We start from the raw sequence: 24,082 nt of genomic DNA on the forward strand, positions 1-24,082 counted from the left end.
TTCATTACTTGAAAATTATGATGTTGTAACTTTTAAGTTAAAAACTGGTAGCTGCAATTTTTGCTTACACTATATTTTGTACATACTTTCCAGTGTTTAAAAATCATGTAACTTTCTTTCCTCCTTGGGTCATGTTTAAGTTCATATTCAAGAGCACTCTGTGAATAAATGCTCTAAACAGTTCCATTAACCTTCTGCCCCTTCTTTTCCACTTCAGTTTGAGTTCTCTCAACACAAACCGGCGAGGGAAAGCAGCATGCTTGCTCTTGATCTGTACCTGCGGCCGCTTCCGATCGGAACAAATCAGCAGGATCCGTGTTCAAAGCATAAAGCATCTAAACAAACAGTGAATGCTCACTGTTCACTGCTGGAGGCTTATTCAACAAAGCAGAGCCTTTGCATGCACTGACTCATTACCCGCCGAAATGAGCTAATCAGCGTTACAAACACTTCAGTCAGACATGATGTTCGAGTGTTCAATTTTCACTTTGTTTTATCCTTTCAGCAGGTAATAAATGAGATTCTGATTCAGTTCTGTTTGCCCAAGAGGACGTGCTCAGTTGTTAATGGTCAATTAATGTTGACTTTTTCATTTTGAGGGAAGATTAAAAGGATCCAATGACAGTCATGCAACTATTTGAATAGACATACATTAAATTGTCTTTGTATACATGTTCATGTTAAGAGAGTAACACAACATATGAGATGATAATGCCAATAACAGCTTTTTAGAAATAAATTTTGTGTGTTTTTCTAAGAAATAGTACAGCTCCTTACATATTGGTGCACTGTAAAAAAAAAAAAAAAAAAAATTATATATATACATATATATATATATATATGTATTGTTGGTTTAACTTAAGAGGTAAATAACCTGGTTGCCTTAAAAATATGAGTTCATTGATTGAAATAAAAAATTTGAGTTAAAGCTGCAGTCCGTATTGTTTCCTCTTTGTCGCCATCTCAGTTTGAAATCTGCAATTGCAGTTATTCACGGAATTATCAACTTTACGTGGGTTGTGCCTCGGCACGGCACAGCGCGGATGAATCCAATGTTTTGAGGAGAATATGCGGCTGTCAGTTACCGCACCGTTGTGGATACTGTCATTCGCAATCACAGATTCTACTTTTTGGAAGCATGACCAACATAAGAATTTTCACCGGAAAATGTCGTCTGATCAAGTAAGTAACATCCACTTTTGTTCTGACCAACTAAGGGGAAAAAAAGCATTGCATTAAATCGCGCTGATTAAATCTAACGATCGCTTATCATATCACGTCAAACCGTGCAAATTATACTTTGTTCTCAAATTAATTTTAACAACATCAGCATTGCGTGACTACATTTTTATGTAGCCAGTCCGAAGTCTTTTGCATTTTACAACGGGTGAATCTCCAGTTGTCACTGGTGATTGACGTTTGAACCTTTCTGGATGCGCCATCAAATTTATTAGCTTAATTATATCAAGTTCTGTGAGAAAAGGCTATAAATCTCCACCTCCAACATCCTCACACACAACATAGCCTACTAGCCGGGACAACTTCTTCATGCGTACAGATGTGACATGATGCAAAGACATGCTTGAATTTACCTCGGAAATCCATCAGATGGAATTAAAAACATTATTACAAGCTTGCCGTTTGGAATCGAGCTAAAGCAAGCAGATAGTTTTGAACACTGGCTGGTTATGTACTTGCACAAAAAATTATTTTGGATAATTTTTAACCCAAAAAAGTTACGGAAAGCAGCTTTAATACAATGGAGATTGGTCTAATCAACAGACACTCAAGATATTATGTTATCTGAACCACATTAGTTATCTAAGTTGAAAAGAAAAAATTGTGATAACAAATCATAAATAGGCCTATATTTTTTTTTTACAGTAAGAATGAGCTGTTTCTGGATTGTTTAAAATGTTTAAAATCAAGCATTCAAACATGCTACAGGATGCCAAATGCAACCAGAATGGATGCTATCAGAGTAAACAGCCTAATTTCAGCAAACAATTACTGTAGCTTTTTTTTTAAATTCATGAGGCCTCATTATAGCTGTTACTATGGAAATGTAAGGGTCACTTATGTTATTCTGGCAAAGCAACAAACATTTTCTCAAGTGTTTTTGCAGACTGTAGACACAAAGAGAGGCATCATCGGGTGCTTGTGTCCAAGACAAACCAAAATAGCAATGTGCAATTTGCTAGAGCCATCGTCATGGTTACCAGCGACATCAGGTTTTTCTTCCCTTTTTGTGTCAGAGGTCAAGTTTTTGTGTTCACAAGCAATTCTGTGCCCAGTATCCACAGTATTTAGAGAATTGAGAGGCAACGCAAACAGATAAATAACTTTAATCTCAAATGCTTCATCATTGACAATATTGTGCAATACTGAACAAACAGTGCAATGTTAACCACTAAGAGGTAGTAAAGCAGCTTATATAAGTCTGTCGTTCACAATATTTTAGCTTTATCGGTGTAACAAACGTCTTAAAATGTCATGCTTAATTCTATTATTGCTTGCAAGGTCATTCAAAATTTATCAAAAATGAGTGTTATGTGCATAGTAATTGGCAAAGCTAATCAGTTTTGCTACTTGCTTAGATGGCAACAACTGTGAAAGTTAATTTTAATAAGCAAGCTAAGCCCAGCCAAGCTAGCCAGTTCATGCTAGCATCTGATGCGAGTTTTGTCCATTGTAACTTTCTCATCTTCAGGTCAGTAAGGGCTTTCGTATGGAAGCTTGTTTCCGCCACAGAATATATATTTTATAAATATAATTACAACATTCCATCTCACAATTCAGACTTTTTTCTCACAGTTGCGAGAAATAAACTGAAACTCGCAATTGCAAGGAAGTTAGAATTGTGAGATATAAACTCGCGAATTGCGAGAAATAATCAGAATTGTGAGATATAAACTCTCAATAGCGAGGAAGTCAGAATTGTGCAATATAAACTCACAATTGCGTGGAAACAAGCTTCCAGAATATTGCTAATGTGCTACACTCATTATAAGGCTAAATTAGCTCTCCTGCTTTCTTAGTGCTCATTAAAGTTGCTTTTGTCTTCCCTGGGAAACAGCAGAAAATAAAACGAATTGAAAACCTCAAGGCTAAGTTCTGTTTTCTCTGCATGCAGGGTATACTGTGAAACATTTAGGCTAATACATTGTGCCATATTTTTCCCTAGTGATGTTTCTGAGGAAAAAATGTGCTAACTTTCACAATTTAGAGATGATTGACACCTCATTTCAAGTGAGTAAAATTATATAAGCTTGAATATGCCCCGAGTTCAGCGCTAGCCTAGTTGCCTAGTAGCCTAGCAGGTGTGCAAAAAAAGCCTTGTCTGTCAAACATGGAAGCCATGATGCTAGTACCTAGTATTTTTCACTTTCAGATACTTCTGGTGCTGTTAGCTGGTTTGGATGTGGTTTCTTCCGGAGCCTGTGTTGACTGGACATCGGGGTTCCTGCGGAAGCAGTAGGCTCCGTAGAGGCGGAACTTCTTATCAGGGAAACCCAGGTTTCGGACACCGGGTTCTGGGCCACCGCAGCGGGTCCGAGGATTGACTATGGGGTAACGAATGCTGCCATCTTCCACCCATCCTGCTTCACAACGGTCCAAGAGCTGGATCTTCCAAGCGGCATAGAGTTGTCCGACTTTGGCTATCACTGCGTCATCACGTTGACATGCCTTTACCGCCTCAAGGTAATTTACCTTCTTAAAACGTTTGAGAAAGTAAACACGTCCTGCAACAGAAACACAATTTTATGAAAGACAACAGACGCTGTGAGAAGTTTTGAGTAGCTCATCGTAAATGACAGAATTGCTGAAGAAACATGATTGGTTGAATGCTGCAAATGCTTTGACAAAAATGCTCATGAAATCCATACTAAAAGAAGACATTTTACTTCAGATGAATTTACGTCATGATTAAATAAAAATGCCTTTTTGTTCAGGCCTGGCTGGGTAAGAAAATGAGGAAAGAGGACAAAGAAAGAAAGAAAGATTTCAGAATGCCACCTGTTTTTCAGGAGTCAATTATTGATTTTGTGTTTGTTTATGTGACTGCTGACTGTTAGGGCAGCACATCGTCTCATATTTCCCACTGGGCCATTCGGTAAATTTCCAGCAGCTGGTCAGTGTAGGGGTATTATTGAAAATTGCCCTAGCTATAAAGATTTCAGGACAAACCGTCCTCTCTAATAGCCCACTTGGGGATGAAAAGAAAAGCCTTTGGCTCTCAATGACTTGACTGCAAGTGGGTTTAAAAAACCAGGTAAGTCTTGTGTACCCACTGGATCATTCAGCACTTAGTAACAAATGGTCTGAACCTGGGCCAAAAAATTCAGTTTTCTTCCTGAAGACAAAATCAATTCATCTTTCAACTGTTCAAACGCCTATTATTCCTATTATGGGATGCAAAGTGACTTTGCACCCCAGAAGCTAATCATAGTTTCCCTGAAATTTGATTTGATTTGGCCAATTTTCCAGGAACTGATGCATTGCTCAGTTAAAACTTCTTCATTTATATCACTGGCACCATTTGTTGGACATGTATTAAACAGAAGGCAGTAAAAGGAGAAGCAGGAGGACCTTCTCAACAGAAACCTGGTCCAACAGCCTTAGGCTGGAAGAGATTGCTGAGAAGGCAAACACTCACCGTTGAGGTTCGAGGTAAAGCAAAAAGCATCAAAGAGTTCGTCATCTTTGTGCCTGTAGCCGTAGTTGCGGACACCGGGAGGACTGTCCTTACGGCCACATTGGTCTCGAGGATGGGAGATGGGGTACTGGACCGAGCCATCTTCTAACCAGCCGGCATTACACCAGTCCAAGCCCTCAAGCCAAGCCTTGTGTAGTTGTGCATGGGAGGCCAGAATAGCATCTTGCTGTCGGCACACATCCTCAGCTTGGTGGTAGTTCAGCTTGTAGCGTCCGGATGGAGGATAGTATGGGAACACCACACCTTTGAAAAGAAGTTCATAGAAACATGACACTTTATTCAATCTTAGTTGCTACAATAAAAACACCCGGCCAACTCCCTGACCTTCAAGGTCTAGATTGACAAATCCTGTGTCATCCTCCATGTCATTGGTGACCTCGCACTCATAGCGGCCATAGTCTTGCAAGGTGATGTTGTGAATTATGACTGAAGCGTCTCCTGGTCCTGCCCTCTCCAGAGACACACGGCCACGGTAAGACCCAAATACCTTCTGTTGTCGCCCCAGTGCAACAAACACGTCTTCAAACTGGAAAGAATCAGAAATCTTCGTCCATTTGATGCGAATGCGGTAAGGGTCGACGTTCTCTGGTTCATGGTGGTAACGGCAGGGAAGGGTGATAGTCCCGCCGCGATGGGTGACCACCTTACCTGGAGCAGTTTGTACTATCACTGCCCCAGTATCATCCTCTAAGGAAAAAGAGAGAGAAGTAAAGGAATCACTACATGCATTGCACTGCATGCATTCAAGGTATCAGTGTGTTTCTGGGAATCAAACCCTTGACTTTAGAGTTCCTAGCAGCAACTTCAGAAACCAGGAAGGCCACATTCAAACCGAACTAGATTCTGCAATCATATTTGTGTGTATATATATATATATATATTTATAAAACGGTTAGTTCCAATCCTTGATTCTGATTGGTCAATAGCTGTGCTTTATTCACGATAAAACACGGCTATGACCGCTTCACCCAACTGTTCTATGCATCACTACACAACACCCCTAGCAACCACTCTTAGTAACTTAAACACATTTTTGATCTCATTGATATTGTTCATTGAAGCTATAGTAGAGTATTGTGAGAGATCGAGTAAGCGAGTGTACCTGCATTTACAGTAGATATAGCATTTTCCTTCAGGTCAGTCATATTCATAATAAAAAAAAAATGTCCGCTGCGATATCTTGTCCTTTTAACAGTTAAGGGGTTTTTCCGTGCCCATAGTCATCTGTCATTTGTGTTTTCCTTCTCCGTGTTCACAAGTTTGATTCCTTTCAATGTAAAAGTCTTCTCTACTGACTGACTCACTCATAAAGATGGTCTTTGCCGCCATCTATTGGCGAAATAATGTATGTAACTTTTGTTGCTGTTTATGGTCAGGGACTATTTTTTCCAGCGGAAAACAACGCCCTTCAGACGTTACTTATTCACGATACAGCACAGCCTCTCGTACCTTATTGCTTACATACAGTATATATATATAATTATTATTTATTTATTTTTTACAGGTGAATTCAGTGGCCGAAAAGTGGCCCAATTTACCTGATTTCATCAGAATTTTTCTGAAAGGTTTCCAGACTTTGTCAAAGGTTTGGGTGAAAATGTACCTGATTGTGAAACTTGGTACTGTAATGCAGTTCATGTGCAAATAGGGTAATTTTCTTTTCAGATATAACCACATCTGTCAGTATTTTTGTGGTGTGTCCCTTTAGATTCAGAGAACTGACGTGTCAAATAAGCCTAAAATCTGCATTGTGCATTATTATCTTTTAAGAGTGCCAGCTGTATGCAGATGCAGCTCACCTGCTGAGTACCTTGCCTTTACCTGTTAAGCAACTGGAACATCTGACCCGACGAGGACATTTGAATAACTGTGGTATCGAAAACGACACTGAAAATGCTTTAATCCTTAACTTTTTCTTTTATTTCCCACAGAATCCCTTGCTTTTGTCTGAAGGCTGTTCAAAGGCACTTGAAGCATAGTTGGGTTTGAAAGTGGATTTGGATTTTCTCCTCCAAGCCACCAAGTCTTAAAAGTGTGAACCACAGCTGTCAAACAACACCTTTTCTGATAGCTGTCCAAGATCTTCCGGACAGACCTCAAGGGCCGTAATCAGCCTTGACATCTGCTCATTTAAACTGTCAGCTGGATACCTGGCAATCTGAAATGTCTGTTACCAAAACACTTTTTCTTTTGAAAGCAGGGTTGCCAAACATGTCCAATCATTAATTCAGCCAGAGACAGCAAAAGAACCAGTATTTCATCTGAAGAAAGGGGTTCTAAACTCAAAGCAATGTCACTGTAACCACAGACTTTTTGAAAGTAATTTGCAGCTGTCAAGTAAATGATGAGGCCATGCTGTGAGAGGACAGCTAGTGCAACAGCTATTGGCAATTAAAGACTGTTTTTCCTTGCTTATATAGAAATGAATACCAAATGAAGAAAAGAGACCTAGTGGACCTGAAACTGATTATGTAGTATGTTTACTTGCATTAGCGGCGTCATCCCTATAATATAAATATGCAAAGAGTATTGGATGTTGCATATTGCTTGTATTTACCCTACTTGAGCCTCGTAGCCACTACAAATGGGTTTGTAACAGATTTTCTTTTAATACATCTGGTGGTCAGCTACTGAATTTGAGAAGTGAGATACACATAAGATGACTCTTGTGGGTGGAGAGGTCTCTAGGTCAAAATTGACATGAATTGCTCTACATATCAAAGCGCTTACACGGTGGCAGCAGAATGCAAGTAGGCGGTTGTCAGTAGGTATCATAACCTTGTTCTGATTACATTGCATTCACATGTTTGCATTACTTACATTGTGATCTGACACCAAAGTGGCACAGAAGGCAATGTACTACTTACCCATTACATGAACCACTCTCCTCCGTCCTTTCTCTATGTCGGCTGGGTAGGTGGTCACAAAGGGTGAAAGGAACAACAGTGCGCAGGTAATAGTTTCCAGGCACAAGATCTTTTTTCAAAGAGAAAAAAAAAAACAGAAAGGGAACAACTAGGCTTTATTCATATTGTGCACAAATTAGTTTGGTTTTCAAATCTTTAAGACTGTTTACACTGACATTTTGACGAAACAATCAGCATGTTCAAACAGCGTAGTCAATATCTGATAGCCTACATAAGGTCTGTACGTGGATTGCAAAAAATGTCTGTTATGTCTGATATCTGATCTTTACAAAGCCAAGCAGTGTTTGTTTACAAATGGGGGCCTTTATTACGTATTCATTTAAGTAACATGATCCAAACCACACATACACACACTACTACTACTGCAGCAGCACTGACACCAGCCCAAACACAGGCTACTACGACACAGCGGAATCGTACATCATCATCTTCAACTTCCCTTACAGCATCTTTGAGCATCCCCTACCGCAATGCACTACGCATTATCAAGGTGACAGAAGTAAAACCCACACACATGCGATTTGAACTCACCATCATCATGAGAAGACGTGTTGTATGTTGAGATGGGGTAAAGTTATTATTGCTCCAGTTGACTGAGGCGCGTTAGTGCAGCTGTCCCGATCCTGACTCAGTTTCACTGCAGATGTCTGTCGCGTCTCATCACGCACTGCTGACGGTATCAGCAGTGGAAGACTCATTTACAGTACGCATGAAGTAAAGCTTAGCTTAGTGCTGATGTAAGTTAGTAGTGTGATGATAAAGAGTTTCCTCTTTTTATCTCACGCTGTACTATAAAGTTGTATTTGTATAACGTTAGTTTTCTCTGTTGCGTACGTTGCAGACCTAGTTTATTTATTCGCAAACTCGGTGCTTGGAGCTTTATTCGACAAGTTTATATAGTAATTTAGTCGGGAATATTTAACCTCAAATCCCACGACAACCTAAACTTATTTTTTAAACACTTCGGACCTTTTCCATGCAATATGTGATGTCGCTTTGCTTGTATGTTTTGAGTTTGGATATCTGGTGCGTATATTGTGAAGATTTGTTAAAATAATGTATCTTATTCCTGACTATGTTGAATAAAAGTACTAATGTTCGTTTTAGACAAGTGTATAGGATGTAGAGAGATTGATGGTAAATACTTTCAGAATTGACGGGTTGAACCGGAAGGGGAATTAGCTCAGATGGTAGAGCGCTCGCTTAGCATGCGAGAGGTAGCGGGATCGATGCCCGCATTCTCCAATGTATTCTTTTTTTCTGTTCGAAAAGTTAAAATGATAATGTTTATTTTAGCTCTCAGTATCCGTCTGCAGTGTCCATGTTGCAGACCTAAAGAAATGCACTATATATGTGTCTGTTTAATTTTTTTGAACCACTGATAGCTCGACTTCAGTATTATGGGCGATTATATTTGGAGTAATGACAGGTATTTAGGCGGGAAAGCGTTATTGTGAATTGTCACGTGTTTAATGTGTTTTATATTTATTAATTACAATATTTTTGGGCCAAAACAACAGTTTGATATTTTTGTATGTTTACTGTGGCAGGTTCCGGTGTGACAATACGACTTGCTATAGTTTATGTTCAATGACCTGTATCTTGTTTTCCTGGGCAATAGTAAAAGTGTTTATTCATTTCTATAGCCAAGAGTTTAACGTATATGTCTACAAAGAAATTGACTTTCAAAAATGACCCAAACTTTAGAAATGTTCACTGGAGTCTCCCCAATATGGAATACTGTATGCTATACATTACAGTAAGACCTCCACAATGTCAACATTGAAATGATCGGCTAGGTTAGTCTCTCTTGTGTAGCTTGACAGACTTCTGTTCTAATTCCACTGGAACTGATTGGATCTCACACACAGTGCTGTTTGTGTGTGCAAGCAGAAATGTTGTGCGTTGCTCCTTATCAGCATGAAAAAGCTGCTGAGCAAGGGTTGCTTTTAAGGTTAGTAGTCGTAGAACTCAACCCTGCTGAAGTAATGTACATACAACGTATCCAGATAAAGGATGATTTGTAGGATAATTGTTTATTACCTATGAGACCAGCCAATTATTCAAGAAAGAAGTTATATTTGTTTGGAAGTGGAACAGAAAGATAGAACTACGAAAATGCACTGGAATAAAGATCATGTACGTCTTTTAAGGGAATAGTTCACCTATGTGAGTAAATGATGACCGAACTTCAATATTTGTGTGAACTATCCCTATAAAGTTGATGTTTTCTCAGAGGGCTTAACTTGATTTCTTGTCATTGTTAGTTTGGCCCACAGGTGCGATGGAAAGGAAGTAGTCCGGCTCGCGTTTGCAGCGCAGGGCGAGCAGAACAGGACCGACTGCATACAGCAGGTTGAGGAGGAGGACGGGCACCAGGACCGTGGTGGGAATCCTGTACGTTTCTGCAGTGCGTGGGTGCAGAGACGCTCCGATATGAGTCCACTGGCACTGCGGTGAGCAGAAGCACAAGATGTTATTTTTTGTGGGTTAGGGATAAGACAATTCTCACCTGGTAGATGAGAAAATAGGTGAAAAAATCCATAAAATTGAAGGATGGACCTGAGCTTGTATATTATAGAAACTTGGCCTCTTTGACCCAGTGGTGCATTTCCCATTGAAAGCTAAACCACTGAAGTATTATGCATCTTTGGAGAAATTAACTAACTATGCAAAACCGTTTTCCAAAACCGTAGTAACATGGTTGATAGAAAGGCAACAATAACTCAAATAACCGCTTGTTAAAACCGAGATCTGCAGAAGAGCATCTCTGAAAGCACAGCATGTCCTTAAAACATTTCTTAAAAATACTCTTATATTTTATCTCAAGATTGTTCTAAAGAGATACGAATTTGAGTTTCTGAAATCAACTTTCTTAAGAAAACAATGTAAATAACATTTTAAAGTTATATGATGGCCACCAACTTGTCTTAAATTGTAAAATAAGGATGTATTTAAGAAATAATTAACTAGCAACATTCATACGAACGTCTTAGAATTTATCTTAAGAAAGTTTTTAAGAAGTTTTTGGTGAACACCTTAGCATCCTAGCATTGTGGCTGCAAGTTCTGGACAGCCAAACACCACTTATAAAACGCTATAATCTAGTTTTATATTGCGCTTTTGTAAAGTTTAATGATGTGAACTCATCCAGGACCTTGCCATGTATTTTTAGAAGCTTCTGCCTATGGGTAAGTAGATGAATAGACGCCAATGACATCCTCTCAGCTCTGAGGAGGCGTTCATTAGTATGTAGAGCTGGAGATCTGCAGTGTAACTCCTAGAGTCCTGTTGTACTGGAGGTCTTTGATTAGGAATGCTGACTGCTCAGACCTCATACTGGGAGTTAGAGGGGTGCTGGATGAGCTTGTTCAGACCAGGCCTTTGATCGCGGTGCTGTTTGATGGTCCCTTTCTATAACATCAGCATACAGTGGATGAAAATCTCTAGATTCAGCCAGAAACTATGGAGGAAGTATACCTCAGATGTCAGATAAACTACAACTTCTTGCAGATGTTTTCTTGCCTTCTCCTAGCAGATTTGGCCTAATACTGGAGACGTTTTCCAAGTCTTACCTGTAAAATGGCACCTGCGAAATATACCGTCCAATCGAGCATCCAAGTGCAGCCAGGTGTGCACAGCCCGTATGCAAATGAACCTAGCATCGGGAGCGCATGGAATAGGAGCAGCAACATCTGGAGCAGAAAAGACATCATGCAACAAGTATTATTTCAGTCTGAGTGTCAACACTACATGCCTTGCCTCTACACGCCACTGCTTTGATGGCAAATTAATGCGGTCCAGCTCAATTCCCAAGGGCACCAGCGCTGCCGCAGCAATGCACTCCCGCTGAATACAGATCAGCCCGACTGCATTGAGTTCACACATCATTCATACTTATTGAGGCTTAAAAACACAAACATGGAAGCATTACCCACGATTATACCCTAAACAAAGCCTGTTTGTGTTGCATTGCACGTGGTGACTTTCAATGGAGTTACAACAAGCTGTGAAAGTCATGGGATCTAGATACACCTTTAGAGAATTTCTTTTTATTGCTTGATTTTAAATAGCATTATAATTATAATGAAGGACTTGGACCAAAAACGTTTTCTCAAACATGCTTATTAAAATAAATAAAAATGTCTATAAACATATAAATAAAGTAAGTGCTAGTTTTATATTTATATTAAGTTATGAATAAACTTTTTAATGCATTTAAGTTATATTATAAACATAAAATAGGCACTTTTTCTGTATATAAATAAATAACAAATTGCTTGTTTATATTAAGTTTCTATTTTTAGTTATATTAATTTATAATAATACATTATATTATATTATATTATATATAATGTAAGCGAATAAAATAAATACATGTAATTAAATAATGTATTTATCTATAACTTAAATAAATATAAATTAAGCAGTTATTTAGGCAACATGAATAATAATTAATAAAATAAAATACAATTTTAAAATAATAAAAAGGGATATTTCTAGTAATAAAATACCATAAATATAAATATATATATATAAAATTGTATGTCATATTTTATTATAAATATTGTTTTTTTTTATTATTAATAATAATAATAAAATATATATAATTACTATTATTTAATTATTTATTATTGTCTTCCTTTATGAGCTGGAATTCAAACAGAATCAATTTGAGTGGAAATAACAGTAAGAGTAATTTACTCAGCCCAATACATATACATTTTCTCACCAACACTCTTGCATCCCTGAGCGCACAGGTATAATGCGATCGAAGCAGGTCTCTGTCCCCTGAACAAACATGCGTGTTGGTGTGCCTTCGTTCCTTATCAAACACATTACCACGCATGTCACACTCTCTCCGACACGTCTTCTTGTTTGAGTTGATGGAGGGGCTCAGCCAGGACTCATGGGTGGGATTAGCTTATCAAGTTCTCACAGCACATCTCCTGCCTGATCGATGGGCCACCATTGTGCCCCGGCTCCAGCTAGAACAAGGACTTTTGATAACCTAAGACCCCAATCTAAACAAAAACATAACCCTCGATACCTATGTGGTTGGTTGAGACAGGAGGGATATTCTTGGACTACCTAAGGTGACAATAAGCCACCCACCTTATTGAGTGCTAATGATGAGTAATACCTTTCTAGAAGGTACCGTACAGTCATTTGGAGGAGCTTAATGCTATAAAGCTTAGGGTATTATGCTTGAGGGTTCCCATAAGCAGATCTGCCTGAATGTGATTTCTTCCAGAATATGTGAATATGTGCTCACCATAACTTTGGGGAAGCCCACGGGATCCTTCAGATAAGGTTCATATTCTGCGACATATCTGTTGATGATTTCCAATGGGCAATCAAGAACTGCCTGTATGGATAAAGATAGGATTTTTTTTGTCCCAACAGATTTTGACTGAATTATAGAACATACCAAGCGTATGGTGAACACCAACTTACCAGTCCTCTAAAGACAGTGAATCCCATGGAGGCCACTAGATAAACCACAAAGAGCAGGTCCAGGGGGCGCCATATTAAGGCTTTTTTCTGCTCACGTTCAGCCTGAGAGATACAAGCACCCTTGTTCAAATGTTACGGATTCTGTGAGGAAAATATTAACTATTGACCAAGGTCAGTCTGGTTCTTCACCTTCGATGCACCCACAAGAGGCATATCCCTTGGCCTGGAGAACAGGGACACTGCTCCCCATATAGGCACCAACAGAAAGGGCATGTTGAGCCAGAAGGCAGGGCGGATCTCTGAGCCATATTTACCTGCATATAAAATGTACTTGAGAAGCATCTTATATAATGCTTAGCAGGAATATTTGATCTTTTATTTATTTTGACTCACCAACTACGATTCCGGGTACAAACACAATCATGTTGCCGCACAGTGATCCAGCCCAAAAAAGCCCCAAAGTGCGATACTGTTGACTGGGACAATAGGACACATTCATTTAGGTTTATAAAACGGTTAGTTCCAGTCCTTGATTCCGATTGGTCAATAGCTGTGTTTTATTCACGATAAAACATGGCTATGACCGCTTCACCCTACAGTTCTATGTATCACTACACAACACCCCTAGCAACCACTCTTAGCAACGTAAACGTATGTTTGCTCACATTGATATGTCCATTGAAGCTTGGTATTGTGAGAGAACAAGTAAGCGAGTGTACCAATATATTTGTAATAAAAAATACGTTTGAATGCCCACTGCAATATATTGTCCTTTTAACAGTTAAGGGGTTTTCCCAGTTCGTCCTTTCAATATAAAAGTCTTATAAAAGTCTCATAAAGACAGTCTTTGCCGCCATCTAATGGCGAAATAATGTAACTTCTGCTGCTGTTCATGGTCAGGGACTATTTTTTCCAGCGGAAGGAATGCTTTTAGTGATTTCACTTCATGAAAGTTGCACTAATACATATTTTTGGCTGTAATATTTGTATTGTGTGGTAACCGTTTTATAAAAGCAATAAAGTACCCGAGGCTGGTGCTGAAGGGCGTTGTTAGGATGCAACCCCTTCAGTCGTGACTTATTCACGAAAAAGCACTAGCCTCAAGTACCAATATTGCTTTCATATCAACCTCCTTTTAAACATCACTGCAAGTACTTTCATGTCATGTTTGTTCCTGCCAGATAGTGTCACCACCTTATTTCTAAAGAACTAAATCTCAAACCTGTTTGACATGCGGTGTACCAGTATCAGGTAGATGATGAAGTGCACTACACCATCCCAATAGCACATCATGATAGCATAGGGTGTACCAAGATACGGCTCCCCCTGGAGAACCAGCAAAACCAATGTCAGACAGGTAGGTTTAGATATCCGATATCAACTCGACTTTCTCCTCACAATACTGACCGTTTTCTGGTAGAACTCCATGAATCCTGAGGCGAAGCCATCGTATTCTAGAGCGCTCGTGAGGTCAATGACACACGTGAAGGAAAACTCTGCAAAAACTGAACAAAAAAGGGTCCTACTTTATATTAAGTGGCTTTAAGTACAATGTGCTTATTGTGTTCATGTTGTGTTGTAAAACCCTTTAGCTGCTATTGAGGTGTGATATGGGTAAGGTTAGGGACATGTGTGGTAATATGGGTCGGTTTAAGGATGGGTTAAGGTGTAAGGGACGGGTTAACAGTGTAATTATAAATGTAATTACATAAATTAATTACAGCTGTAATTACATGCAGGTATTTTTCAAATATAAGTACAATGTAAAAACATGTATGTACACAATAAGTCCATTGTATCAAATTATTAATTTCAATGTAAGTACATAGTACTTAAAGTCACTTAATATAAAGTGGGACCCAAAAAAATCATTATGTATATACAAATACTCGTCTGTTCTTTTGTTAAGTATTGAAATGTATTGGTTTTTGGTTGCTTGCAACATTTTAGTCTATGTAAGTGTAGAGCTGGAAGTAAAACTTGTCTACCGTCTTCAACAAAATTTTAACTTTGGCCACCCGTCAATACTACGGCTCTCTGGAATACTCTATTCTGATTGGTCAATTGCAGACGGCCCTCTGGAATACTCTATTCTGATTGGTCAATTGTTACATTCAGCGTTCCCCGATCACCTGCTTCTAGTTCTTTTAAAAGTAATAATATAATCTTTTCCTTCTCAAAGTAACAAACTGCTCTCAGCTATAACGAAGATCATCTTCAATCACTTTTGTTACATTTGAATGTCAGTTTTTACAAAAAAAAAATGCATCTCCCCCAGTGGAATTATGAGCTCAGCTTCATTGGCACTTTCGAATCGCTGAATTGAAATGTTTTTGTCCTTAACTCTAAGCCTTCTGTGATGTGCCTCGGGGGGAAAAACTCACTAATAAGATGTTGCAGCGCTCAACTGCCCTATCAAGAGTTAACTAGCCTACCTTTATTCTCGCTCTTTATTAAATAGATTTCACTCTTGCAGACTATTGATTTCTGGCAAGGTGGAAGAGGATAATGATATCTACTAGTCGAGGTGTGAACAAGAAATTTATTTTTGGAGTCATTTGTTGGGTTTTTTCAGGTTTAAAGTGCAGCTGTGCCAAAAGGGCACTTTGCGGAGACAGAGAATACACCATGTGGCATTTCCTAAGCATCTGGGTGACAAATAATGAGTGGCAAGGGACATGAAGAAAGAAAATCCAAAGCATGGAGGCAAAAATAATGACTGTAAATGTCACCACTGGAATCTCAGAGACTGGATTTAAAGGAATATTTCATCTAGACATGAAAATTCTGTCATCCTTTACTTCAACCTCATGTTGTTCCCAACCTCATGTTGTTCCAAATCCGTATCCCAGCAAACAAAAATATATTCTAAAGCACAATCCACACCACAGTTATAACGATAACGGCACTGAACAATAAAAACAATGACAGCCAATCAGAATCCATCCTGCAGTGCATGCTTAGAATAAACAGAACGATATTGTCCTTTGGTGTGGACGCTAATACAGTTATCACTATAGTTATCGTTCTTGATGTGAACGGGCCTTATGAATGTTTTGCTTATGTCCCGATTAAGTTATGAAAACGTTATTTCTGAATGTTCCCTTTAATGTTCGAAACGTCCAGTTTTTTTAAATGTTTTAAAACCGTCTTGGTTGCATGAATGTTAAGGGAACATTCCATTTTCTAATTTTGCAAACATATGGGAAAGTTACTTTTTAATTTTCTCTGAACGTTCTGAAGCAAGTAGTAACGATTCTGAACTGTAAAAAGCCTTCACGTGCTTGTAGAACTTGTAATTACAACGTGTAAACTCATCATTTTCTGAATGCTACCTAACTGATTACAAGTACCCTGGATTACATAATCAGATTCCAAAAATGAAGTACTTGTAATTAGATTATATTGCGTTTCAAAATACTCGTAATCAGACTAGTTATTTTTTTAATGATTACATATTATTCATTCAATGGCAGCAAGTTATTCATAATTTATTGATTTTTTTATTATTTTAATTTAACATTTTTATCATGGCTTTTCATTAATCTCACGAACCCCAGCAGTTCCATCATGAACCCCAGTCTGGGAAACTCTGACGTAATGTAATATTTAATGCACTTCATGTTGTTGATAACAAAAAATGGAATATATTTCTTTCTCTTTGTATTTTTATATCAATATGGTACAAGATTATCCTATTCAAATCAATGTGATAAATGAGTTAGGTCAAAAGTAATCTAAAAGTAATCCAAAAGTAGTCTGATTATATTACCTGAAATGTGTAATGTTACTAACTACAATTTTTGTCATGTAATTTGGAAACAGTAACGGACTAAAATTTGTAAGTAATCTACCCAGCACTGGTACCACCTGACCACTGCAGATTTAAGGTGTGTTCGACTTGAAGCGGCGCTGTGCAGACCAATCGGTGTGTGACATCAAAATACTGCGAGAGCGATTCGAAAGCATACAGAGCTTTATTTATGGTAATTACGACATGGCATGAAATAAAGATTTTGTTTTGAGAACATCATAAGAGATCACTTTGAACAAACATTTTATTAATGTTACTGGTACAACATTTGTTTGAAAGAACCTTGCCAGAAAGTTCAGAGAATGTTCCCTGTTCTCAGCAGGAATTACTTTTATTTTCCGTGGAACACAATAGAAGCTTAGTGGAATGTTCATATTGCTCTTTTTCATTAAATAAGAGAAAGACAAAATGACAAAAAGCACAATATGTGGTTAAATAACAGAGCATTTTCATGTTTAAGTTAACTATTCCTTTAATAATCTTCTTTTCCGAGCGAAGCTCTCAGAAATATGGAATTTGTTGTTTTATTGTGAAGGAAACCGAGGGTGTAAAAGTAAAGACAGGTGTGTTATTGTAACACAAATACTTTTCTTGTATCCAATTTCATGGTTGGATTGCCAGACTAGATATTGTCCAATGCCATTCTTCTAGCGTTCACGCGTATCTAACCGAACAGCTTCGCAGATATGACTGCTCAAAGAGAAGTGTTGCATCGCCGTCTGCCGAGCACAGATTCACAGTCTGATATTGAGTCTCTCTCTATCTTTCTCGCTTTCCTTTTTCTCCCCAAGCCCTTTAAATCCATAGGGGTCTTGGTTTAGTTTTCTTGCATTACAGGTGCGATAGTGGAATTATCTTCTCTTTCATCATGACAGGGGTGGAATGACATGTGCCAGAAGACATTGTCACCTCTAATCCATGATAACACCGCTATCTTTTGTGCATTACATTGCAAAATCTGACATTTTTCTATTGTGTCCGTGAGGGGGAGATTGGCAATGCACAAAAGAGTTTGTTTTTATTCATTTGGTTTTTTTTTTTTTTTTTTTTTACAAATGAAACTCTCTTAAAACACCTTTCGCATTTCATTTGTCCACAGAAAACTACAGTGGACATATATATGAGACTTTAAACATTTTTAGGGAATCCTGCCAAGTATTTTATGTATTGTGTTTACAGTTAAATAATATTTTCATTCTTCAGGTGTCTCCTTTTGAAAAAAACGTTATTCGTGGCTAAATTAACTACAGTGAGTTTAAATTGCTTTCACATTCAGTATAGTAACAAATCAAGTAATTCATCTGGATGTATGTGACCTTGCTACTTCAGAAACAGGATTTTTTTGTATTTTTTGATCATCAAATAAACAATCATCATTTGTTTATTGTTTTGAGGGTCAGAATATAGAATATGGAATGAGTATATCTGGCATATTTCAAGAGTCAACAGATCAAATCAGAGCTCATACCATAGAACAAAGGATCTTTAGGAGGATTGTAGCGAGTAGCGATGTAGACCATGAAGAACACTGCCACAAGAACAGCCACCCCGATTTCCAGAATAACCACTGGCCTGCAAATACAAAACATTACGAACACGAGTTAACATGAAATCAAAATGAACTTTCTGTGACTGACAGTCTCTAAATAGTCAAATAAAATGTAAACGCGGTCATATATGGACAGAGGAACGTGAGGAACTTAACGAAGTAGTTTACATGAGGTCTCAGGGGGCGAAATGTTAGCGATTTCTCATCTGTAAAATTGGCGTACACAGACAAGTGTTTTAAAAGGAATACAGAGGAAAAAATAGCAAGACAGAGGAAAATTAAGAGACAAAAAGCGACGGGATCAAAAAGAACCAAGGTGAGAGAGAGAACATCGGTAAAGCCAGGGCTGCCAACTTGTGAGTTGCAAACCTGTATAAATGTCTTTGTCCTGCTAAAGAATTAATATTTGTAACCAAACAATTGTGGGGAACCATTGACTTCCATATTATTATTCTCCATACTATGAAAGTCAATGGTGCCCACATGTGTGTGACATGTGCAGCAGCAGCAGCAATATGTCTTACATGCTCACAGAATTGTCTGTGAATGAATTGGCAGTAGCAAGTCTCAGTAGCAGCAGCGTAGCAGATCCAAGACCAAATACATTAACATTGCCATTTCCATTGCCATGCCAATCTCTCTGAGAGTTGTCATGACAGTTATGATAGCCTAATATGTTTTCTGAGGTAAAGTTCCCTGACACATTGTTTACAAGTTGTTTTATCAACACTGATTGAGTGATTACACAAGATATGATACATTTCAGTAAGTTGTACTGGTTCTTTCAACATACCCTCTGATGTTAATTCATGTTTAGGCTATTTTGTACTGTAACTAGCAGAAGAGATAATCGATTCACGCGCGCTGGCATTTAGCTTGAACTGCCTGCACTACACAGTGACTGTCACGCCACATTAAGAGCGCCAAAAACGGTATTTTTATTGTTTGAATTAGGTAATAATACTTACAAAATGTGAATGCTGAGACTTTGTATCATATAAAGTAACCTGCTCTGTCTTGTCTGTCAGCGTCCGTGTCCTTTGTTCCGCGATGTTTTTTTCATTGCGTGAGAATACAGACGCGTGACGTGAGAGCGTGCGTGACTCCTGGTTAAAGGCAAAGTCCCTTTAATTCTATTATTAGAATTTAGAATATTCCTATTATTTTTACTATATATTATCATTGTAGTATTAATAAAAAAAAGTATTAAATATTTAACAAAGAATTATATCTTGAAGGACACCACCTTTGTATTCTTTAAAAAATAACTTCTGATTAATTTTGCACAATATCTTGTCCCCAATTAACGTATTCGACCATGATCTTTCCTGTCTTCAGCAAGTGAGCAGAGATGAATGGTTTGGCAGCGAGAACTGTAATTATTCCAACACCCAGAGCACCAAATGAGATGGGAGAACATGTGATAGACCAGCCTTTACTGAGACACTTACTGTACGAGGAGCTATTCAGACATAGAACACGTCTTATTGTCCACATATGAGAGTCAATACAGCCTCTAACAGAGACTGTGGTTGCTGTTTATCATTGTAAATGAACGGTATAGAAATGGCATACAGTGAAATACCAGTGAATTTCCATGACCTTTACAGTTGTTTTTGATCATTGGAAAATTTGATTAGCCTAAACCGTTCAACTGCGAATCAGTTAAGCTGACTCAAAAGAATGATTCAGAATATCAGTAATTGGTGACCTTCAGTAGCCAAGCTATAAGAATAGCAGAATAGCATAAAATAATATTTTTGTGATGTTTAGACCAGCCTGGAGAAAGATGTCTTCGTTTGCCAAGAGTGGTGTATCATTTTCTTTGCCTGTTCTGCTTTTGAAACTCCTAGATCATTTAAATGGGTGTAATGTTGTGAATTTAATATTCTTTTTCTGTCAGGATATAATTTATATAATAAAAACTATTATTATTATAATAAAGCTATTGTTTTTTATATCATTAAAGGCAGTAGCTTGAGTCTATAACAAATCAGTTACTATTACATATCCTTTCACTGCCCTCAAGTGGAAGAAATAAAGAAGAAGAAAAAAAAGACACATTTGAGTAATAATCTTCAATGAGCATGCTAAATAAAGTCTACAAATTATTCTTATAATATAATCTATGTTCTCCATAGTAAAATATCTAAATATGATGTACAGACTGCTATAAAATGTGGCATTTGGTAAAATGCATTTAATGTGCCCAAAGTTGTTATTAAAATTATTCGCACTATGTGCTTTTCAAACACAGCCTTTGATAAGAATGTATTATGATTCTGTTAACCTTGCATATATATATATATATACAATACTCACTCTTGAAATGCTGGAACATTGTTCATAGTGTAAAGGACACCAAGAGCCGTCAGGGAAAACAGAAAAACGCATATCTCCTGTGCCATGATGTCTGCTTTGAAATCAGTTATTCAGTTATAATCAGTTATTCAGTCCAAGGGTCCACAGCTGAGGATCGACAAGTTGTTAGAGTCAGACATGTTAAAAATATTAGCATTCAATTCTATGTCTGTTACAGCAGAATCTACACTTGAAAGTCTACGGGGACTTTGCAAGTCAATAAATATTTTGCAGGTCTAGTGTTATAGTCTAAAATAAACATCTACTTACCAAGAACACCCTCTCCAGAAACTGTGCATAACCCAATTTACAATGGCCCTGTGTGGGAATTGTAGGAGAATAATCGAGCCAAACAAAGGCGCTTTTGGAAATGTAATTTGATTTTGTCATACATTTACATAATCGTGTTTACTTTTGGTCTAATTTGTCAAATGCTTGTGTGCCAAAAAAGGAAAGCTCTGCCAAAGCTGTGGCAGTCAAAGAGGCTTTTGTTGTTCTGTAAGCTAAAGAATTTACTTGTGAACTAGACTAAGGAGATTTCTAAAATGATTTGATAGATAAAAGCATTTTTTGGAGATACAAAATTATTATGGGACCTATAAATTTATGGAGTTGACATTAATGTAGTACAATATAGCCTTGTACTCACCGGCCACTGTTAACTGCTTGTTAACATCACATGGCAGCAACTCAATGCATTTAGGCATGTAGACACGATCAAGACGATCTGCTGAAGTTTAAACTGAGCATCAGAATGGGGAAGAAAGATGATTTAAGTGACTTTGAATGTGGCATGATTGTTGGTGCTAGATGGGCTGGTCTGAGTATTTCAGAAACTGCTGATCTACTGGGATTTTCACACACAACCATCTCTAGGGTTTACAGAGAACGGTTCGAAAAAGAGAAAATATTCAGTGAGCGGCAGCGAAAATGCCTTGTTGATGTCAGAGATCAGAAGAGAATTGCCAGGGTTCGCGCTGATATAGACAACAGTAACTCAAATAACCACTTGTTACAACCGAGGTCTGCAGAAGAGCATCTCTGAACACACAACAGATTGAGTCTTGAAGCAGATGGGCTACAGACACACCGGTGTCACTCCTGTCAGATAAGAACAAGAAACTGAGGCTACTATTCACACACGCTCACCAAAATTGGACAATAGAAGATTGGAAAAAGGTTGAGTCTCAATTTCAGATGGCAGAGTCAGAATTTGGCGTAAACAACATGAAAGCATGGATCCATCCTGCCTATCAACCTGTTAGTAAAAGGGGTCCAACCCAGTACTAGCAAGGTGTACCTAAAGTGGTTGGTGAGTGTATGCAATTCAGTACTGCACTATACTATACTGTAATCTACTGGAATGGCCTTTATATTGCAAAACAAATCTGTGGAGATAAGTCATAACCTCCTTCGATACACCATATATCCACCAGGGTGCACTGTAACTAAAGAGATGCCAAATGCATTAAAGGGTTAGTTCACCCAAAAATGAAAATTCTGTCAGTAATTACTCACCCTCATGTTGTTCCAACCCCGTAAGACTTTCGTTCATCTTCGGAACACAAATGAAGATATTTTTGATGAAAAATCAGAAATAAGTATAACCATCCCAGAAAAGTTAGTAAAGACATCGTTAAAATAGTCCCTAGTGTAACAGCGCATACACAGAGGCTCACGTAGTTGTTTTGTTTTTGCGCACAAAAAGTATTCTCGTCGCTTGATAAACTTAAGGTTGAGCCACTGTAGTCACTTGGACTATTTTAACGATGTCTTTACTAACTTTTCTGGGATGGCAGATATCGATTACATAGAAGCCTATGAAGGAGTGAGCCAGCTCTCAGATTTCATCAAAAATATCTTAATTTGTGTTCCGAAGATGAACGAAAGTCTTACGCGGTTGGAACAACATGAGGGTGAGTAATTACTGACAGAATTTTCATTTTGGGGTGAACTATCCCTTTAAATTTACAGTATACGGTATCTCTGCACATACTGCATTAGACACTTTTTGTTTCTTTTGCAGAAAATCTTCGATTAAGAGGCTAGACATAATTTAAGCAAAGGCTACCACAAGGTTTTTTTCTGCAGTAACTATGGTTTTAAGTGAAAAGTCCAAGCTCAAAACACCCTCAAATTTAAATAGGCCTACTTTTTATGAGTCCAATTTTGAATGGAATCATTGAACTGTCTCAGGACAAGGGTGTTTTTACAAATGTCAGGCCGGGGTAAGTTATGACACATGTTTGTTGTAATTTTATTTAACTAATTATAAGTTCATATGTTTATGTCACCTATTATTGTTACTGTTTCATGCATTGATTTGTTCTTCATAATACATTTTGAATACATGAAAAACAATTAAATATCCAAAAATGTATTTTGTGTTTAATTTTTTGTGTCTTATTCTTATGCAATCCAGAATGGCAGCAGAGCTGAAAGGATTGTTTGAGCTGCACCCTCAGTGGTGAATTTGCATTTCCTTCAACCTGAGGCTTATTCATTTCAATTTTTGTTGTGAAAGGGCCTTTACATTTACCAAAAATAGAACTTTTTTGTTACAAAAAAAAAAAAGCAAGCCTAGCACAGGTGAGAACAAAATATGCAAAAGTAACACAACGCATACTTCCATAAAAGTAACCAAGTAGCACGATTAGTTAATTTTTTAGAGTGTATATGAAAAACATTTAATGCACTGGTGTTAAATCGCGATATTTTGCTTCACAGGCAATTTTTTTTACTTTATCTGTGAACTAAACCTGAGAAATATTCACTATAGTTTACATGAAGTATGAACATGAGGTGTTTTCACTGTTTTATTACTTTTAGGTCCTGTTTCACAGACAGTTCGGAGAAAAAGTTTTTCGCAGTTTTGAAAAGACAGCAATCGACCCCTGCACTTTTGGTAAGGGAAAATAGCCTGCGCTATTCACTGGCTAAAACTTCCGACAACGAACATCACATTCATTGCAAGTAGTCCAACACAAATGTTAAGTTTTAAAATCTTTATTTCAGACATCTTTTAGTGACATTTAAGAGGATTTTATACATTTGCCATATTTTAAAATATGTCAGTGCAAGTTGTTTTCAGTTAAAACAGCCCACCATGCATTTTAGTCTGGGACTGGGTCTGGGTTAGTATTGTTCATTGAAGTATAGGCTATATAGGATATAGGCTATATTCTAGACAGACATTTTTATTTATCTAGAGGGAAAATCAAGAAAAATCAACTATAATATATACACCACTTCCCATG

General features: G+C 37.7%; 3 protein-coding genes across 6 annotated transcripts in view; 1 reads left to right on the forward strand and 2 right to left on the reverse strand.

The window, feature by feature from the left end:
* Positions 1-2,327: 2,327 nt before the first annotated feature.
* On the reverse strand, positions 2,328-8,342 carry hapln4 (hyaluronan and proteoglycan link protein 4; the record flags this gene model as incomplete). Its single annotated transcript, XM_079890399.1, is given in 6 exon segments — positions 2,328-3,743; positions 4,658-4,960; positions 5,042-5,404; positions 7,585-7,693; positions 8,176-8,244; positions 8,247-8,342. Coding segments are annotated over 6 exon segments (1,296 nt in total). The 3' UTR covers positions 2,328-3,387.
* tm6sf2b (transmembrane 6 superfamily member 2b) lies at positions 8,176-22,374 on the reverse strand. 4 transcript variants are annotated; one of them, XM_079890400.1, is made up of 11 exons: positions 21,096-21,241; positions 20,787-20,933; positions 18,384-18,487; positions 14,509-14,606; positions 14,324-14,427; positions 13,495-13,577; positions 13,291-13,415; positions 13,102-13,203; positions 12,920-13,012; positions 11,220-11,339; positions 8,176-10,095 (listed from the first exon to the last, which is right to left on the reverse strand). In XM_079890400.1, exons 2-11 carry the CDS (start codon positions 20,870-20,872, stop codon positions 9,886-9,888), a joined length of 1,125 nt encoding a protein of 374 aa, XP_079746526.1. In that variant the 5' UTR covers positions 20,873-20,933; positions 21,096-21,241; the 3' UTR covers positions 8,176-9,885. The 4 variants fall into 4 exon arrangements, 3 of the variants coding, with proteins under 3 accessions (XP_079746526.1, XP_079746528.1, XP_079746527.1); XR_013823169.1 differs by having other exon boundaries at positions 9,663-10,276; positions 10,345-11,339; positions 21,096-21,229; XM_079890402.1 differs by lacking the exons at positions 20,787-20,933; positions 21,096-21,241 and adding an exon at positions 22,344-22,374 and having other exon boundaries at positions 8,417-10,095.
* The window catches only part of sbno2b (strawberry notch homolog 2b), a 60,466-nt gene continuing 46,408 nt past the window's right edge, over positions 10,025-24,082 (forward strand). Inside the window, exon 1 of the mRNA XM_079890397.1 lies at positions 10,025-10,100. The gene's annotated coding sequence lies outside the window, so the exon portion shown is untranslated. The remainder of the gene's footprint in view (positions 10,101-24,082) is intronic.

This window comes from Squalius cephalus, assembly GCF_949319135.1.
Source record: "Squalius cephalus genome assembly, chromosome: 13".
Taxonomy (NCBI): domain Eukaryota; kingdom Metazoa; phylum Chordata; class Actinopteri; order Cypriniformes; family Leuciscidae; genus Squalius; species Squalius cephalus.

Bases quoted from the DNA above. Each gene is read 5' to 3' on its own strand.
- tm6sf2b (XM_079890400.1), bottom strand. From the start codon at position 20,872: ATGGCACAGGAGATATGCGTTTTTCTGTTTTCCCTGACGGCTCTTGGT. The intron at 18,488-20,786 runs GTGAGTATTGTA...TTGTATTTGCAG, and splicing joins AATGTTCCAGCATTTCAAGA to GCCAGTGGTTATTCTGGAAA. The intron at 10,096-11,219 runs GTAAGACTTGGA...TGCTCACCGCAG, and splicing joins TCGCAGGTGCCATTTTACAG to TGCCAGTGGACTCATATCGG.